The sequence below is a fragment of the Daktulosphaira vitifoliae genome, unplaced genomic scaffold, assembly GCF_025091365.1.
Source record: "Daktulosphaira vitifoliae isolate Bord-2020 unplaced genomic scaffold, ASM2509136v1 Scaffold_3, whole genome shotgun sequence".
NCBI classification, from domain to species: domain Eukaryota; kingdom Metazoa; phylum Arthropoda; class Insecta; order Hemiptera; family Phylloxeridae; genus Daktulosphaira; species Daktulosphaira vitifoliae.
The window spans coordinates 11,454,973-11,469,715 of record NW_026099574.1 but is presented as its reverse complement, the minus strand read 5'-3'; the positions used below and the strand labels follow the sequence as shown (position 1 = coordinate 11,469,715).

The following is a 14,743-nucleotide window of genomic DNA, read 5'->3' as shown; positions in this document are numbered from 1 at the left end:
TGAATGTGGGAGCCGTTTTTCAGACTCCCTCACCGGAATCGAACCCTGATTTCCCGTTACCCGTTACAACCATGATATTGATAGTAACTACTATCATAACATGAAACTAAAAAGTAAAAAATAAATATAGTTTAAAAAACTAAAAAAAACACGCTTTTAAAGCACGTCGAACTAAAAAGTTAAAAATAATTATGAATAAAAAATACTAGTATTATTGTGATAAAAGCGTGGGTGCTTTGTGCCATATTTTTCGTATATTGAGCGCCCGACGCTTTTAGCACAATAATACTAGTATTTTTTATTCATAATTATTTTTAACTTTTTAGTTCGATGTGCTTTAAAAGCGTGTTTTTTTAGTTTTTTTAAACTATATTTATTAACAAGTTGCAGTAGGTAAACAATGGACTAATACTTAGGGTGTTATTCTAGCAGTCACCATATTTTTAGAACTCTAGTGATAAATCAACATTTTACAAAGCTCGATAACAGATCCTTCTGCACACCAATACCTTATCATATAACGAGTATATTTTAATACTTAGGTTTTTTTATAAAATTTCATTATGCCAATTCTTAGAAACCACATTATTTTTAATTATCAAATTCATCGAAAATGTCAATTTTATTCACGTTCACGTTCTATTAAAAAAAAAAAACAAATGACATTTACTAATTATGAACAAACGTTCACGATGTTCTTTCCAAACGCTGGTAAGGATATGTAAAATGGAACCCATAAATTTAATTGATATTTGGAATAGCTTAAAAATCAATAACATAAGTAACATTTTTTCAAACAAATTTCGATAGGAAAGGGTAATCTAGAGGCCCAGGAGCTTATATATTCTTTCATCTAGGCTTAATCAGCTAGCGAAAATATTTTTTAATAATGTCCGATTTTTCACATTCTTTCAAAATATATATGCCATCTATTGGTCAACGTCCAAAGGTGCATAATACAGTGACGTGGCCAACTGCTGGATTTTCGTTTATACGTTCAACAACCTGTGTTTATAAATGTACGCATAAATGTTGGTCAACGTGGAAGTACTTGATAAAAAATATTTTGGCGTTTTGTCTCGCTTAATAATTACTACCTCGACAAATTACAAAATTACACTTATGAGTTAAGCGATTTTCCAAATAATATTTGTTATATTTAATTCATATTGAACGCTAATCATTGATCATACTGGTATAATTATATGATGTTTTTTAGTTTCTTTTTGCAAAAAAAAGAGTTCTCTTAGTCGCTGTTCGTGGTCGTAGTGAATTGGGTCTTATAGGTTTTCGCCATCACAAATATCCAATTAAGAAAGAAGACCAATAATCTCGCAGTTTACCCTAAGGTAAATAGACACAAAACAAATATAAAATAAGCATATACCGTATGTCTCTTGGTTATTATTATATATGCATTGTGCGCTTTGACATTATCAATCAACGGAATTAACCCTTGGTTTTTGTGTTACTGAATATTGTAATGTAAACTGGTAAAATATCTAAATAAAAACAGTGATTGCTTGTATTCTTTTATTGAGATTTATAGTTTTGGTCTATTTTCTTTTCTCTCAACCTTTTTCCTTGCAATTCACCTTGCATGTATGTCTACATAGATGAGTAACTAATTAAATGACCTTACTTTGAAAGATCAAGTGTGATAACTTAATTTATGTATTCCACTTAAAGTTCTATTTTATTGTGTCATTTTAATTATATAAGTTAATTTTAAAATAATTTCACAAATTAATTTAATGACGATAGTGTGGTATCAAATTGGAGGTTTCAAAGTGATTATATTAACTATAAGGTCTCTTAAAAACAATTGTCAGTATTTTACCTATTAGTTTTATAGATTAAACATAGATATTTGTGGTGATAGCTATACCACAGTTTAATACACTATAATGAAAAATAAAAGTATTTTGTAAGAATGTGAATAATTATACTAAAAATGAATTTATTATAATGATATAATGGTAAAAATATAATCTAAATGCAATATGACAATGAAATAAATTAAATATACATGTGACAGAAAATAGTTTGCTACGTAAGATACTTAATATATTAATAAATATATTTTTTAATAATTATATAAGACAATTTAACTTAGTTAAAATTCCTGCAACAAACAAAATAAGCTGTAAAAAAGTATACTTTAAATCAGTATTACCTTAAATGTGTATCAGACTTTATGAACTTCTTGTTGCCCAAGTATTCAATCAAATTGGAATATTAAAAAAATGCTGGTTTATTTTTATATCGGAGCTAGATCTTAATTTGAGTATTTAAAGACTTAATTATTGTGTCTTGAAAATAATATTTATAAATAATTTCATATTGAAATGTAAAGGTAATTAAGTGTGAAGTAAAAATTTACGTGTTTGTGAAGACACTTAAAAAGTTATAATAATGTAATACATATATAGTTTTAATTTTATAAATTCTTCAACAATATATATAAATATAATTTAATATTACACTTTTATTCAAAATATTTAAATGTTAATGATATAGAACTTTTCTTTTCTTTACTATCTTAAAATTACTACACATTTGAATGTTATTTTCAATAGAGCACAGATTAATAAAATTCAAAAAGTATTTAAGTTAGTTGGTTCATATAATGAATTTTATCCCTCAGCTAACCAAAACTAAGCATGTCCAAATATCTTTGGTTATTTAAATAAAGATTTGTAGGTTGATCTTATTAACAACCTTTTTGCATTTATATAATTGATACACAATTTAAAATATAACACAAAAGTTAAAAAAGATAATAAAATTTTGTATAAGTAATTAATCAAAAAACATGTTGTATAATAAAAAGTTAGTAAAATTGGATCAGAAACTAAAAATTTATTATTCCTTTACTAGACTAAAGTAGGGTTTACTTAGGAATATGAATATATATATATATATATTATCAATTTGTAATAGTGCAGAAAACTAGTTTTATGTATAATAATAAATAGAAAGTGAAATTAATGTTCATAAACATCCTTTACATGTTGCAATGTGCTATTAGTTTTGAATGAAAAAATTCTATTAAGAATTGCGTATATTTAGTTGTTGATTTCTAAAATAAATTGCTCGGTGCCAGTATAATATAATGTGTATTATACATGTTCAGTTTACCATTAAAATGTTTTTATAATAAATATTTTTGTTAGTATATGATTAACTACAAATTTTTTTTTAATATCGATGAGAACATGTGTTAATTTATAATACTAAAAATTAATTACCAATTGATTTACTAGATCCAAACAAGAGTATCAACACAATTTTGAAAGTTTAACATTTTTACAATTTTATTTTAATTGACTAAATTTAGTCAATAGTGTATAAAATAAAATAATTTTTATCTCTTTATTTGGACTCTGATAATAAAAAATTATATATTTAATTTATAATCTTAAAAATTAATAATGTTAAAAAAAAAAAGAGATTTAAAAAATATAGACATTTTTTGAGTAAATCAGATGATTCAGATTATCGTAAATTCCTTTTTCAAAATAAAAAAATTGATTTAGAAATCAAATATAATTGAAAAATGATATACATATCTAGCTCTAATGAGTAAAAGGGTATCGGAATCATTTTGATATATTTAAAAAATTAAACAAAAAAACTATTGTCATAACCATTGAATTATCTACCGCTTATAACTTCAATTTTATAATTGAATTACAAATAAAAATTGCGCTTCATTCAAATCTTTAAATTATAAGAGAAAAACTTAGATTTTAATTATATTATAGATCATTCACTAGGTTAATTAGATTTTTAGAACATTAATAACTCATTATTGCGAATACATTTGCTGATGCACCTGTTATCGTTAATGTCCAATATATGTAGATGTTAAAGCAAAAATGTTGGTTTGAGTCAATTTTTGTAACTTTTCAGGAAAGTCGTTTGAAATATATAAACCCATAAGAACATAAATGTAGATATTGAAAATATAATAATATTGCCTTATAACTTAATTTTATTACTATTTTTGATACCAAAGAGAACAGTTTGAAATTTTTATTTTCAGGTCAAATTCATTTTACTCAAAAATTAACTTGTATCAATTATTTTTAATATACAAAATGATCCATTTAACATAAACCAATCACTTGTGGAATATAAATAATTTGGAAATTTTAATTACATACAAAGTGTTTCTTTTAATGCTGACAACTAGATAGATTGCTCTTAAAATAATAATTAAGATTTTTAAAAAATTATTTTTTGTATTTTGTTAGTTACACATGTATTTCTATTTATATATTATAAAATAATTTTTAGGTCCATTCTATATATCTTATAGGGTGTTAAATTTTTTTCAATCATAATATACATATTAAACAAGCTCACCTCCAGAGAATAATTTCTGATAAACTGGTCCAAAAGTTGTTATTGACCAGAATTTTTTTAATTAGATTATTTTTTATTTTATAATCTAGTTTAATAGAAATGTTGCTATTAAAAAAAATAAAGTTAACAACCTTTTAATCATATAAAAAATTATTGTTAAACAGATAAATAAAATACATTTGTAACTAACAAATTTCAAAATAATTTTCTTTCAAAAAACTTATTATCGAAAGAGGAATCAAATGGCTAGCATTAAAAAAATCAATCTGTATTGATTTCAAATTATGTCTATGTAATACTATTTTTAAGTTCATCCCTTATGGCTTGTAAGGGTATCCACTTTATTTTTTAAATAGATACACATATTTTGCATTTAATAAAATGTTTGAGGTTTTTTTTATTAATAACAAATGACATTTAAATTTTTTAAATAACTTACAAGATATGTGGGATGAACTTAATAAATATTAAGTAGCTAATTATTTAGGATCAATAAAAACTAATAAAAACCCCATTTAATTAGTCAAAAAAGTAATGTTGAGAATTTTTTTTTTGTTTCTTAATGGTGCTTTCTCAATTTATTAACAATAAAATATTTTTTAAGTGTATCTCTTATACCTTATGAAAGTGTCAACTTAATTTTTTTTAATGATAATATGCATAATTAATTAGCTTATCTAATATATAATGATCTAATTAAGAAAATTATTGAGAGTTGATAAAAAATTTTGGATCGATATTTTAGAAGTTATTCAAATTTATATACCTAGCCAGAAGGATGAGTATAGATAGGAAATGACTAGTGTTAAAAATAACAACACCCGCATCTCACCTGCAGCCATTACTATAGAATAAAAGTTGTTATCAACCAGTCATTTTCTTAATTAGATCATTGTCATCTATTAAATAAGCTAGTAATTTACGTACATTTCAGTTTAAAAAAAATAAAGTAGACACTCAAAAAATACTTTATGACTGATAAATTAATAAAATTATGCAACTAAAAAAAATTTCTCAATATTATTTTATTTTTTTATAATATGAATTTAGATATATTTTATATCATAAAATCAAATAATCATTTATTTTTTGCATTTGACAAAATTTTTTATTTTTAATAGAAAATAAAGTATTTAAATTTAGTAATACTCAAAAATAATTTAATTAAATTTAACCTATAATAAAGTAAAATTTAAATTATTTTATTTTCAAGTATTATTTAATATTTTTACTATCCCAAACAAAAATTGGTTGGTAGCTGATGAATGTAATTTTCAGTAATTTTTTTATTTATATCTAATTATTTTTATTTTTTTTATTAACTATGATTAGTTTGATTTTTCTTAAAAAAATATTTTATTAGGTTTAAATATTATGGTAGTTCTGGGCTTACTTCCTCTGATAGTTTTTATTAGGATAAAATTTATAAACAATTTAAAATTAAAAGATATATTATAAATAATATAGTTTATTAATGAAAACTTATTTATGTTGTATATTCTAGATAACAATTAGTATCTCTTAGTTTTTATTTCATTTTTTATACTTAAAATAGATAAACTGTTTGTATTTTATACACACAGGTAGTTTTATTTTGATTATCTATTTATAAATTAATAAAGTTTTCAATAGAAAACTATTAACATAATGTTAAAATAATTATAAGGTATTTACCAATAATAATATAACGAATGCAGATATTTCATTTTTTCACATAATTTTTCTATTACTACAGTATTAATTTCAATCAAAATTTGATAATTCTTTTAATGACATCAAGTAGCTGGAATTTTTTTTTTTATTGGTTCCCAATTAAAATTTATCTAATTTTTTCCATAAATCATCGTATAATACTCTTCCCACATACAATACACAAACAACGCGCAAAGCGATTGGTTAACTACTGATTATGTTTTAGATTGTTGTGCGAGTTACTGAATAATCGAATGGTCATTAGGGATGCTCAAATAATATTGATAATGCCTAAATATCGATATGATTTACAAAAAATCGATATTTTTATTTCGATATATTGGTACAAAATTATGTATTGAACGTCGATATTAGAGTTAAATACATTAATTGACTCACATATCATAAATATGGAAATAATAAATTATTATCATTACTCAAAAATATTATTTTAAGAAAATGGGTTGGATTTGTGTACCTAGAAGCCAATGACGAATAATTTATTATTATTCGTATTAATTATTTATATAACATGCTTTAACATAGACCAAAACTGAAAAAATTATTAAAAAGAAATAACATAAAATATTCGTTGGGTTTTAAGTTATTAATTTATCAAAACATCGTATACCATTCTGTATAGTGTTGAAAATAACAGCCCTATATTAACTCAAGTATGTGTTAATTCATGTAAGCAATTTTTTTATAAGGTAATATCGATCATGGATATTGCAGGAAGCGATTTATCAAAATATATAACAGTTAGACGTCAATGGCATCTACGCATTTTAATACGAAGAAATTTTAGAATATTATATTCGGCGTTTGTTAAGCAGGTTATCAGTACAGTATTGACAACCTGTTATACTATATTAAAATGCAAGGATTACCAATATTGACATAAATAACAAAAATTTTTTAAGTTAATTGGATTTGCTATACTTTTGAAGAAATTTAAAATTTACCCACTTGCTTAGGAATATGTAGTCAAACATTATTTATATTCATTTTAATTATTTCGAAAAATAATTATTTTTGATTTTCTTTTATCATCCATGATTCGATGTTGTAAACTTAATTTTATAGGTTGGGTCCATGATGTTGCAACTGTGTCAGAATCGTAGGTACACAGTACTTTTTGCTCAATATAAAAAAAAAAAGCCTCAGTGTTTTTTAGTTATGAATTTATGTTTGTAGTTGGTGAGTTTAATTCGTGTAGTCTAATGTATGATTATATTTTATTATCATACTAGTGTAATAATAAACGTGGCCTATATCATGAGTTTTGGGGAAGTTATTCTACGAAAATACGGTTGGACTCGAGGTAAATAATTTTATCTCGCACTTTAATTTTAAGTCTTAATTTTTTAAATTAATTTTGTTTTTCGTTAATTGGGTTTGAAAATTAAGATAAAATTAGGATTACGATAGCCTGGATTAAATTTTTATTTTGGCTATGAAACATGTTTATTTGCTGTCTGTTAATCAGTTCCTTGTTATTTTCCATCCAATAATTTGTTTTATAATATATTTTTTTATAATTCAAAGTAGTAGTGTTTGTGCTTCTTATTTTGGTGGCGATGAGATAATTTTTTAATTATCTCATGTGTGTTATCAAAAGTAAAATATAAAAAGAAAGTATTTTTGCAAAACTGTTCTGTTTTATGACATTGAGTAAAATTATGTTATTAGATTAAAGTGCTTTATGAGTTAGAAAACTCAGTGCTAATTTATATTTATGTCATATTATAAATACATGGTATTGTTATTGTTTTATTTTTTTTTTATTTTGAGATTAGGAAATAGTAAAGGAAAAAGTTTTTATCTATCCTAATCTGTTAAAAATTATTTTAGAATTTATTTTTTACTAAAACTTTTGATTTAGATTTGCTGAAATATGATTGTAGTATAAACATTTATTAAAGATTTTAGTATTACAATGCCTGATATGAGAGTTTGTTTTACCCTTGTACAAGATAAGGTTCATAATTAACTAAAAATGTTAATTAAAAAAAAGACACAAGTTACTATAATTAATAAATCATAACATTTATCATAATGTTGTGATTCTGAACATATTGTAGAATAAATTTAGAAATGTCAAGCTGTGTACAAATATGTAGATTAAGTTGACGGGTACAAGTGCTTACTATTTGTGTGATTATTTAGTTAGAAAATAATTGCAATAAATACTCTGTTTATTGATTATGTTAGTGATCATATATTAGTAACAAAGAGCAATGGCATTGCATTTTTTAATTATTGGGAGTTGATATTTAATTAAAGAATCTTTTAATGTCATCCAAATAAAGAATGGTTTGTAAAGATTTGTAATTGATAGATGATGTATGATAAATTAGTATTTAAAGTGTGTTTTTTAAGTAAATATTATATTATGATATTGAAAAAAATTCAACGCTCTACAGGGTTGTCATAGAAACGTTATAACTTATTATTAATACATATGTAGAATTTAATATATTTTTAAGTATTAAATGTATAGAGAAATACAATTAATATTTTTACTCAACTTATTATATAATAATCAATTATTATAAATAATAGTATTTTCAAAAATTAAGTTAAAATTTGTTAAGAAGCTTCAGCATTGCATCAAAGCTAAAATAATAGATTTTTCAAAATAACTTTTTCAAATGTTGCTTTGTTGAATTTTTTAATACATATTTTAAGTATGTATGTGGTATTTTTTTTTCAATATTTTATATAACAAAATTAAACAAAAAAGTTATAAGTAAAAAAAGAAAAGGTCATCTAAATTGTATGGAGCCTTATTTGTAAAAAAGCTTATTATATGCTCTTCCCCGTCATTCTAAATGTGTCTCTGTTTATCATAATTGAAATTGATGTTACGATTGTGTCAGTATCGATGGATCTTATTATTTTTTTCCTCAAAATACATTAACTAAATGATATTACTGTACATAAAAAACAATTAATCAATATTTTGCGCATGTTTAATTTTTATCTCTTGCTGTACTCATGGTGAAAATAATAATTTATATTTTAAATTAATTTACATAATTTATAGTTATTTATATTTAATAATGGTATTTATAAGTTTATCTATATATTTAAAGACACTGTTACCGAGTTTTTGAAATGTCAAGTGCACAATGACATATAATTACCATGAAACAAATAAAACATTTGGAAAGGGTTTGAGTTTCTGCCTTAAATTTGGGCTGTTTCTTAATATTTCTCATTCAATTCTGGAATTGTTTTGCTACTAAATACTTTTTAAAATCAATAGTGTAAAATAAAAAAATAACACTTGTAAGGTTTTAATAGATTTAACTTGGCTTTTTTAATTTTTAATTTATAAAATTAATTTAGATAATACTAGAAATAATAATAATAGATTTATTAAATATTAATGGATTGAAAAATTGTCTTTTTGTACTAATAAGATACATAATATTGATGTCTTTCATGCATTTCTCTTTCATTGTGTATCTATTGGACTAAAATAAAGTCTAATTATGTTTAGGGTGGTGAGCGCCATGCATGAAGATCGATGGTATTTCACTAAAGAACAGCTGGAGAATTCACCCAGCAAACGGTTTGGTCTCGATGCTGACAAAGAGCTGTCATATCGGCAGATTGCTGCAAATCTAATTCAAGAAATGGGTCAAAGGCTGCACACCACCCAGTTATGTATAAATACTGCAATTGTGTATATGCATCGTTTTTACATGTATCATCCTTTTACACTTTTTCACCGAAATTCTATGGCAACTGCTTGTTTATTTCTTGCTGCTAAAAATGAAGAACAACCTCGAAAATTAGAACATGTTCTAAAGGTTTCCATTATGTGCTTGAATAAACATCAAGGACAAAGTGTTCATCAAATTGATACAAAATCTGAAGTTTATTTAGAACAAGTTCAAGACTTATTAAAAAATGAAGAGACATTGTTAAAAACTTTAGGTTTTGAAACTGCTATAGATCATCCTCACACTCATATAGTAAGATGTTGTCATCTTGTTAGGGCTAGTAAAGATCTTGCTCAAACTGCTTATTTTATGGCTTCAAATAGTTTACATTTGACTACAATGTGTGTCCAGTATAAGCCAACAATTGTAGCATGTTTCTGTATACACTTGGCTTGTAAGTGGTCTAAATGGGAACTAAAAGATAGTATGGAAGGAAAACCATGGTTTTGGTATGTAGATCAGGCAGTAACTACAGAATTACTAGAGCAATTAACCACGGAATTTTTATCTATATTTGACAAGTGTCCATCACGTTTAAAGAAACGGCTAATGGCTACAAATAATATGGATAAAAATGGAGCTTTAGCTAATTACTGTTCAACACAACAAATGCAATCGCCTGTACCACAGCTACCTTCCAACTATCGACATCAGAGCCAATCACGAATGTTAAATAATAGACCTGTACCGTCCAAACCTCCAGTTGTTTTTCAACCTCCAACTAGAACTAATGGTGTACCAGCAGATCATAAATTTGTTATGCCAGCTAGGCCTGTTCTTAAAGAACAATCTGCAGCACCATCTATTCCAAACAACATGGTTGTTTCAATTAAACCTAAAATTGAAGTACCATCAATTCCAAGTAATATTAAAATTGAACCTCTCCTTCCACAGCAAAGGCAAATTCCTTATAAGTTTGTACCAAAGCCTCTTGAACCAGTGGTAGTTAAACAAGAGGCGGTTATTAAAACCGAATCTTCACGAAATCCTTACTTTGTTAGTCGAGATAATCATTCTGAAGTTATATCAAGTGTGCTCAAAGAAATGACTAAGCAAAATGATTTAAATATTTTATCTGTGATCAAATCTCCAAGAGAATCTCCACTAAAGGTAAAAAAACCATCAATATTTAGTCCAGTTCCAGAAGATGAACCCCAAGATATTAAACCTCATGTTCCTGTTTCTGAAACAGAAGCAGTTATAAAGCCTGAACCAGGAAGTCCTGGTCTTCAAGAACTAGAGCCTAAATTTGACCCTGAGCTTATGCTTAATCCGGTTTGTCCTACTGGAGTAGAAGAAATTGATGGTGAACAATCTAGTTTAAATACTCATAAAAAAAAGAAAAAGAAACATAAAGAAGAAAAACGGGAGAAAAAGAAACACAAAAAAGAAAAAAAACATAAGGATGGGGATCATCATAAACACAAACATAAAGATAAGCATAAAGATCCGGAACCAATTAGAATTACAATTCCGAAAGAAAAAATAAAGCAAATTCCACCTGTTGTGATAACTACACCTCATTCACCTCCTAGAGGAATTAAATTGAAAATTGCAAAAGAACGAATAGGAGGCAGTGGTTCAAGTTCTGGTAGTAGTCTTCGTATTAAAATTAGTAAAGAAGATAGAGGAGTTAAAAGAGAACATAGTCCTGCGGAATTGACAACTAAAAAAAATCGAAAGGAACAAAGAGATTCTGATTCTGGTATTGGTCACAGTCAGAGTTAGTATTTACTATTTGTAAACCAAAGTCGAAACAATTCTGTATTAATTTTTTTTTTTTAATGACAATCTAAAATTAACAATAATTATTTTAATTTGTGTAGGTGTTCTGTTTTTAATTTTAAAGCTTGAAAGTGTTAATTTCAAATATTGAACAAACCTTATTAAAATAAATTATGAAATTCAGTAAAAATATTAAGTAGTGAAATTGTTTCGATCACGGTATGTGTCGATGTGCAATATAATGCTCTTCCCGACACTTTTGTTTTTGTTTTGTTGTTAACAATTTAAGTGCCTTTCTTTTGTTTTATTATTATTATTTTTATAGACATAAGAAGTTTATTATTATTCACTAAACGAGTAAACCTCCTAGTATATACTCGTACACATAAATATTATTAATAGCTGAGCATTATCATCCCATAAAATGAAGCTATGTAATATAATATTGATTTTGTGATAATGGCAGTTGTGCCTCATACCTATTTGTACCATTGTAAATATTGTAATGTCGACTGAGTTAATAATCATAAAAATTATGGTTTATAGTGTTAACATATAATGTTAATGTATAATGCAAAGCTCATAATCTACAACTTTCTTTTTCAATTCTCTATTTTACCTTAATTTACAAAAGTTTTAGGTAATATAACATTTTTTAATTGTATATTTTTTACTTGGTTATGTAATTATTTTTCAGCATTTAAGTAAACAAATTTGTTTGAAAAGTAATTTTTTTTTATTTTATAGTTTGATATCCTGTAAAAAGTTGATATTGAGTGTCAGATTTTTAAGTCTATTATTAACTATTCAAAATAGCAACTGTGCATATGAAGATGGTCATATTTCTGGTTATTTTTATGTTTTCCATATATTAGATACTAATTTTTTCCTTTCATTAAACTATCTTTTTAAGTACATTATTACATAACAAAGGGCTATTGTTCCCTAATTCTATTGATCACTTAAGATACATATTTTTCATAGCATTAAAAACAAAAATTGTTGATAGATTTGTTAAATGTTGTTATTATTTACTTCTAAAAAATTCGTAAGTCTAAAAGTAAAATTAAATATTAACTGATTGACAGAGAGCAAATTAACATGATTGGATATTAGAGAATATTTTGTTCATTTAATAAAATAAGTTATATCATATTGAAATGTTATTTATACTAAAAATTAAACTTAATGCTATAAAAAAAAAAAAAATTATAATTATATATCTTTATCATAAACAGTAATGGATTTACAACAGGACTAAAGTGAAGGGAGGATTCTCATCATACTATTTTAAGCATTACATATGTATATAAATTGTGCTGTGGGCAAGAGAGAGTTATTAATGTTAAGGAACACAAAATTAAAGTGTCAATTTAGTAATTGGGTTAAAGAAGAAATATTGTTAATTTATTTTATTTATTTCTTGATAGTGTCATTCTAAAATTATACTTAAATAAGGCAGATAAAACAAAACATAAAAATTTTCCTCTCTTCAATACCTATTTATTTTTTTTAGGTTTATACTGGGTGATTTTATAATTATATCTTATGCAATATTTTCAAAAATATATAGTGATAAATAGGTTTTTCTTTTTAAAATTTTAATAATAAAAATAATTAAACCAACCAATTATTACATATGATAAACAATATTATTATTATTAATTTAAGTTACAAAGTTCAAAAATGTATACTAAAAAAATATTTTATACAACACAGAGTGATTCTTTTAAAGCTAGCCACACTTATAGTTAAAATAATAATTTTGTGAAACATGAAACTAAAAAAAATGCTCAATATAATTTTTATTTTTCAACTAATTAAATGGTTCATGATAAATTAATCACCCTTGTACACAATAAACAGATTAGACCTTGATATTAAACTATTTAAGTATTTCAAATACTTATCATTTTTAAGATTTTCTTTTGAAAAATATTAACAATCCGTCTGTGATTATGACAATTATTTAATTTAGCCTAAAAAATTAATTATTGAATTGGAACTTAATGAAAAAACTTTCGATGTTTTTTTTAATTAGATGCAAAATCAGATAAGTTATTAAAAACGTTTTATGATAATCAAGTTTTTGGATACATCGTATAAAATTCAATTATTTAGATTAAAGATACAACTCTATATTTTTGAAATAATATATATGTTTTGTACATAATTACCTAAGGTAAAGGACTGGGTAAGAAAGGAGATGGAATAGTAGTACCTGTCAAGGCAAGTCTTAAATTTGATCAGACAGGTATCGGATTTGATAAAGCCAATGCTGAATCTTATAGTGATAAGTGGTGGACTAATTTGTATAACAGTACTGCTGACACATTAGATGTTAAAAATAAGGTGGGTATGTTTTATTAACTTTTGAAAATTTTATTTTAAAGATTCAATGATTTTATTATGTAACTAAAAGTGTTTAAATGTAAGTAACACATTTAAACATTTATTCAACTTTGAAGATTATAAAAAATTATTACTAATATATAAAAAATATAATACTAAAATACAATGTTGTGAAGTTGAGTTAATTTTTATTATTAGTGTCAGTGATATAATAAGAGTATGTGTTAAAATAAACACAAATGTGCTTAGCCATACAAGAATCTAATATTTGGTGTTGATGTGTTAATTTATGAAAGACTCTTGTTAAACTACCTATGTTAGATAAATTATCAACTCATCACCCTTAAAAGGAAAATTCTAACTAAGTTATTTATTTATATAAATATTTAGCTTATGTATTTTCAGAAATATAATTTTTTTATTAATAGTTTTTATTTATATTTTTAATGTTAAATCAATAATATATATTTTTATTTTAGAATGGCAGCATCATTATTAAATCAAAAAAAATTAATAAAAAGAAAGAAAAGGTAAAATCAATTTGATACACAGTCAATTTTAGTAAAATATTTTATTTTACAATTATATTATTATAATTTACATGACTTCATAAATACATGTATGATTTGGTTTTAGAAAAATAAAATTATCAAAACTAGTGTTAAGTTGGAGTTAACTGACGAACAGCTTTTCCAAGCATGTGGCAGAGTTACTTGTCATAAGTAGGTTAAACCATGAAAAACATGTTTTTTTTTTTAAATATTACATTTTATTTATTCAGTAATTTTGTTTATTATATTATTATTTCTATATACTTTTATGGATAAGAAATTTTTTTAAGTAAATGAAAAAAAGTGAATTTAATTAAT

The 14,743-nt window shown here is 24.3% G+C and overlaps 1 protein-coding gene and 1 long non-coding RNA gene across 3 annotated transcripts; both read left to right on the top strand.

Annotated features, from left to right (window-relative positions):
* Nucleotides 1–1,053: 1,053 nt before the first annotated feature.
* Nucleotides 1,054–12,055, top strand: LOC126901678 (cyclin-T1). 2 transcript variants are annotated; one of them, XM_050678339.1, is made up of 2 exons: nt 1,054–1,349; nt 9,572–12,055. In XM_050678339.1, the coding sequence occupies exon 2, from the start codon at nt 9,585–9,587 to the stop codon at nt 11,523–11,525; it is 1,941 nt and encodes a 646-aa protein (XP_050534296.1). In that variant the 5' UTR covers nt 1,054–1,349; nt 9,572–9,584; the 3' UTR covers nt 11,526–12,055. The 2 variants fall into 2 exon arrangements, with proteins under 2 accessions (XP_050534296.1, XP_050534295.1); XM_050678338.1 differs by lacking the exon at nt 1,054–1,349 and adding an exon at nt 7,034–7,387.
* A 1,812-nt stretch (nt 12,056–13,867) lies between these two features.
* LOC126901685 (uncharacterized) lies at nt 13,868–14,597 on the top strand. Its single transcript, XR_007703085.1, has 3 exons — nt 13,868–13,953; nt 14,354–14,404; nt 14,511–14,597. It is a non-coding gene; the product is annotated as an uncharacterized LOC126901685 (long non-coding RNA).
* The last annotated feature ends 146 nt before the right edge of the window (nt 14,598–14,743 follow it).